The sequence below is a fragment of the Thalia democratica genome, chromosome 4, assembly GCF_965202585.1.
Source record: "Thalia democratica chromosome 4, ktThaDemo2.hap1.1, whole genome shotgun sequence".
NCBI classification, from domain to species: domain Eukaryota; kingdom Metazoa; phylum Chordata; class Thaliacea; order Salpida; family Salpidae; genus Thalia; species Thalia democratica.
This window is the reverse complement of record NC_139168.1, coordinates 66,148,390-66,154,441: the sequence shown is the minus strand read 5'-3', so window position 1 is coordinate 66,154,441 and position 6,052 is coordinate 66,148,390. Positions and strand designations below refer to the sequence as shown.

General features: G+C 28.9%; 1 protein-coding gene across 1 annotated transcript; it reads left to right on the top strand.

Annotated features, from left to right (window-relative positions):
* Positions 1 to 1,357: 1,357 nt before the first annotated feature.
* LOC145833594 (dual specificity protein kinase CLK4-like) lies at positions 1,358 to 2,494 on the top strand. Its single transcript, XM_082940748.1, has one exon. It carries the CDS (start codon positions 1,358 to 1,360, stop codon positions 2,492 to 2,494), a length of 1,137 nt encoding a protein of 378 aa, XP_082796874.1.
* Positions 2,495 to 6,052: the final 3,558 nt, after the last annotated feature.

Genomic DNA, 6,052 nt, shown 5'->3' with positions numbered 1-6,052 from the left:
CCGCAATTATATTCTTTTCACGAGTTGAAACTAGAAAATTTTTTTTAGTAAATATGAATTGCTGACTACAAAAGTTGTCCACCACTAACCTAAAAGTTTCATTAGTTTCAAAACAATTCATATCTAAACAGGATTGATTACAGATTACACAAGGCTTTTTAAAAATTAAGTATTTTAATACACTTGACTGGGCTTATAAGAAAACAAATGTAACTTATTTTCTTAAGCCTTGTAAACTACTTTCAACACAGCCCGAAAGTGCGTGCATAATAAGTACTAGACTAAATTACATTTCGAACACAACTTTTTCGGCTAGAAAATTGTAATCAAGAGAAAACTACTTTGTAAAATCGTGGGGGGCGATTGTTTTTCAAATTTCTGAAAAGGGGGCGATTTAGAAAATGAGTTTGGGAAACCCTGGTGTAGAGCTTTTTATAGACTTTGTTTTCCGTGGTCAATATTGGATTATAGCGCTTATCACTTTTATATATTAAACTGAATTTATATTTATGTCATTATTTTAGTGCTTAAGACTTTTTGTTTAATAATAATGGTATACAGCTTAAAAAGTTAAATAAATAAATGCTGTTTAGTTCATTGACCGCGGAAATCATTTAAATTCAGTTAAATTTAAATTGACTTTTGTTTTTGAAGCTTAGCCGTTGAAAATAAATCTTTCTTTAATCTAGCCGTTTAAAATTATTTTTTACTCTGTCAAATTCAGAACCTTGTTGGTCGAAGTGTAAGAAAGCATGTTATTTCCAAAAACTCGAGTTGGAGAAATTTTTTCGTTAGGTCTTATCATTACAAGTTTAATTCACCAAAATTACAAGTGCTTGTTTTTATCTTATTAAAAGTGTTATTAGAAAAGATAATTTTAGAATTACATAATAACTACAAACTTTCTTTGAATTTTATATCAAATTTCAGTTCAAAAATATACCAAAAAAATTACCTGTTTAAAGACGTTTCAACTTATACTGTTTGCTTTTGGTTCGAAAATATCTTATAAGCTAGTGATTCAGAACAATTCATAAAAAAAAACTATTTTCAATTTTTTTTTAGTATTAAATTAAAATAAAAGCCAGTCTACACAGTTTACTTTATAGTAAAAACCCCAGTACTGATTTTTAGACTGTATACTTATTTACTAAAATAAATTTCTTGCACTGATATATAAAACAAATCATCTCTTTTTAGCTACTTTTTCGCCTTAACTAATCAATAGTTATGCAGCTTTGAAAAAAATGTAAGGCAAATACTATCACTAAAATTCTTGTTTCCTAAATAACTTGTCTTTTTAACAGGTATATATCGTATATATTTAACAGGTTTTTAACAGGCTCTTATATCGAAAATGTCGAAGTCATATCGGTTATTAAAAAATGGAACCAAAGTTTTGAAAGATAGTGCGGAAGAGCATCCTCTCGCGAGAGTGCTGGAAAAAATGAACAGTAAGCTTTCCGGTAAAGACGTTTACAAAAAAGGTAAAGTTCTTGACCAGAGGTACATAATTGAAAAGGAAATCGGAGAAGGCGGTTACGCGAATGTTTTCGAGTGTTACGACCAGGTCGATCGAGAAAACGTCGCGGTTAAAGTTTTCAAATCGAACTGGGACGCGCGGATCGAATACCAGAGAATGAAGTTTGTCGATCAGAGAATCGACGCCAAGCTGAACTTGGTTAAAATGCTGAGTAAGTTTGTGGACGAAGACGACAAAGCTTGCATTGTTTACCAACTCATGGGGCCGGACGTTGAGAAGGCGATGGAAATAAGAAAATCGCCGTTCAGAATCGAAGAAGTGCGGCACATAGCCTACCAGCTGGTCAGCACCGCAAAGTCCCTCCACAAACGCGGAATCGCCCACACCGACATCAAGCCGGCGAACATAATGCTCAAGAAGGACTACTTCGACCCGGACAGCGAGGATTTTGGGAGGACGGACATCTTCCTCGCGGATTTCGGCTCGGCGAGCGTGGACGGGGACATGAGCCACGAAACGGAGACCACCCTTCCGTACAGGGCGCCCGAAGTTCTCATGGGGGCCGAGTGGGACCACTCTTGCGACGTGTGGTCGATCGGGTGCACTCTGTTTGAAATTTTCACAGGAGAAAAGCTGTTCAAGGGCATTTACGACGAGGAGGAGCTGAAGTGGTTCATGCACAGGTGTTTCGAGTCTTTTCCGAAAAGCATAACTGCGATGATAAAAAACCCGCCCGTCAGTCGCGAGATTTACGCGGTGAAGTATCCCAAAGTGGAGCGCTTGGCGTGCATCATTAACTCTCGCTTCAACAACGGCAGCAAAGACGAGCACGATTTGTTTAAAGTTCTCGTGGAAATGCTTAAGTGCGACCCCGGTGAGCGCATAGATTTGACTGAAGTCTTGAAGCTTCCGTTTTTTGAGAAATGCAAACAAGTAGACCAGGTAGGGTTGGATGAAACGTGTTTGAAAGAACTGGAAAGACTCCGCATTCAAGCGGCAATGTTTCTATAAAACGTTGATGTAGATTTTACAACAACGTTTTTTCCAACTAGTACTCAATAATTGTTTTTAAAATAATTGCTTAATAAAAGTGGGTTTCTGATACAGTAATAGAATAACTTTTTTTTAAATCTTTAATTAAATTAGTATATTTAAATTTACATTTCTATATGATTTGTTTTGTTTGGAACAGCAAGCATGACTATAAATACTAACAAAGGCTACCTAAATTTATTATATAAGGTTGTTAAATGTTGGCACTCCTGATATTAAAATGGTTTTGATTTAATGAAGTAGTTTTATGCCATTTATTCAAATAATTTGACGACATCATATAGAATTAAGATAAAAGTTTTGGTAAAAATTTTACAAGTTTGCCTCTAAATAAATAAATAGAACTAAAGTTGTTACCAATAAGTATTTTGATTACTGTATTCACCGGGACAATTATACTTGAGTGTCGCTACATTTTTATTAAAATAAAGTGTTGAAAATTTGTTCTTATTTATATCTATAAAATCGTACCAAGGTTATTTTCTGTTTTTGTGCAAATACCACGAAAGAAATATTATTGAGCTTAAGTTTGTTTAAATTTACAATAAAAAAGTCAACTTAGTTGTGAGGAAATATTATAGATTTTATATGTAACACGAATCACTTAAATTTTCAGTTTTATCTGAAACGGCTCATAAGTAGAAATAAAATTTATAAATTAAGATAATAGATTTTTATAAAGATATTTAATTAAATAGAACTAGGCTTGAAATTTTAACTAATATAGTAAACTTAAAAACAAAAAATAACTTCGAAAGACTCTGTTCTAAATGGTAACAATGTATAAACAAATGCATTTTCTTACTTTTTAAAATAAATAACATAATTCTAATTAGTTATAAACAATAAATTAATCATAATTGTTTATTGTCCAACGATTAACCTAAGTATATACACCTGAACAACTTGAACTAAGAGGCAAACACAAAAAATTCTACAAATATTTAATCATAAGGTAAAGTTTAACTCCATCTTTGAGAAAAACACCGCACTACTTTACAAAAAACATACTAGAGGGTTCACATCGATATTAAAAAAGAAAATGAAGCAAATTTATATTATAATACGCATTATTTAAAGCATTTCAAATTAATTTGATACAACAAATTTTACGGATCATAAGTAAAAAGCAGAATAAAAAGCTTTATACACTATTTAAAATAATCCATTTCTAACAGTATCTAATGTAAGATTGATATCTCCTGCCATTTGTTTTTTCATATCAAACCTTAGGATATAGTAGGTAGGTTACTTTTTTACCAAAAACGTAAAAAGTACCCCTCATTTCGCCCCGTTGTTGTTTATTTGCTTCCACAATTAGGGTTAATTAACCGCTTCAAAAGGGGTCGACATCTTTAAAAGACTCTGATTGAAACTATATAATGACGTAATATTTAAAACCAAGGCCAAAATTAATTTTGTTTGCTTGCTTTATAATAGATAACCTATTTTGTAATGAAAAGTAAATTAAAAATAAGATTAATACTTACAATATTACTTTTCTGTTTAACTACAATTTTTTTCTATTAAAGTTACAAAAACTACAATAACTAAATTGTTGATTGCAATAGCTGTACTTATATTGCGTTCGTGTTTAAAATTGCAGATTAAACTATTAATTTTAACTCTAAAACACTTACTTCGAATTGATTATCTTAATTTTGTTAGCGCTATAGAGACTGCACAAACGATAAGAAGCCGACTCAGTTACCAGCTCAGATACAAGCGATGCCCATTTTTTTAGACTGGAATTTAAGTACTCCTCAGCATGTTGTTTTTAATACGTGTCACAATGATCTTTTATACTATTTACCAATGTGTATACAATTTTTTTACAATTTTTTTTTATATTTCTTTGTAAACTGTTGCCAATAAAGAACAGTAAGAACGTTACTACTAATTAGTTAAAGAAAAGTTAAAATAACATTAGAAACAGAAACTATTAATTTTTAATTACATTTAGTTTAAGGTTTTAAGGATTCAGAATAGTAAGCAAATAAAGTTCTGCTTAGAACGTATTGCATGAAAAAAGCTAACTTAAAATAAATTATTAGTAATTCTAACCCACCTCAAATAGCTACTAATACTGATTTTGTTCCAAATTACATCAGTACACAGTTAGTTTAGTTTGGTTACACTGTAGTTTTTAAAAAAGTGTCTTATAATTAAAGTAAATAAAATAGAATATTCTTAAGTAAACTAAATAAAGTAAAAAGTACTTAGTTTATTTTTTCTACCGAAAAACTCATAATCAACTTTATTAAAACGGATAATTTAGTTAAACATATTACTGTTTCGTACTGCATAAATATCGAAATTGAATGTTATTTTTAATAGAAAAAGGATAATCATTATCAAATAGTGTGTTTACTTACTAAAAATTTTCTTTTATTTTACTAGCCTTGCTTTTCCGAATGTTACTAGTTTAAGGTCTTATTTTATTGTTTCTTGTAGTATGTAAAAGTATTGTTTCTGTTTAAAGTTGATAAATTACAAAGAAATAGCATCATCAAAGTAAATATTTGTATAAAAAATATTCAGTATAAAACTAAAAAAAGGTGTAAAATAATCATTAAATTCTAAAAATGTTTAAGCTAAGTATTTTTAAGTGTTCTTTACTTATCAATTTCTAACTACAGATAATGAAAACCCTTTTTACAACTTTTACTTAAAAAAAGTAAAAAACTAGCTAGAATAATATTCTTATTAACTATGTTTGCACAATAAAATGGTAAATGTTTTTCATCAGTTTTACTTTGCTTACACTTAGTTTTACAAGTTATAAGTAAGCTTAACCATACACCATTAGATACTTTTTATTTCATAGATTAGTTTTCTTGATTAGAATAAATTTCTTTTAAGTACTTTTAAAAAAAATAATAATAATAAACAGTTGTTTTATTAATTATTACGTAAATCGGACACATGTAACTTTTTGAATTGATTTATATATTTTTAATCATAAAAAAATTTCAAACAAAAAAAAAACTTAAACTCATAATTTTCGTTTTGTTAAAACCAAAGGATTCACATTTGATTTGGTCTATCAAACATATTTTTGAGTGTCAATTTCTTTAATTTTTAAGCATACGACATATTATTTTATGTATATTATTGAATTTCGTTTATACAGTTTAGATTTTTAGTAATTTACCTGCTAAAACTATTTTTTATCGTAATAATTTATTTTAACAGAAAAGTTTTATAGTTTATCTTAAAGCTTAATAAATTTGTTATATTAATTCAAAGTTTATAATCAAGAAAGTATTAAAAACAAGTTTGAACTAAATCATCAATCCTAAACAAATTGCTGAAGCTTTTAGATACATAACTATCAACTATAAAATGCAACATTTTTTTATAAAATATTAATTAAAGCTTTAAGCTGTATAATCCGATAAAACGATAGGAAATTAAATCTTTTATATTTTGTTTATCAAAATAAATATATGTAAAAAACAAAATAAATACAATTTAAATTTACAGCTTTTGTTATTATCGATATGTACTTATAAA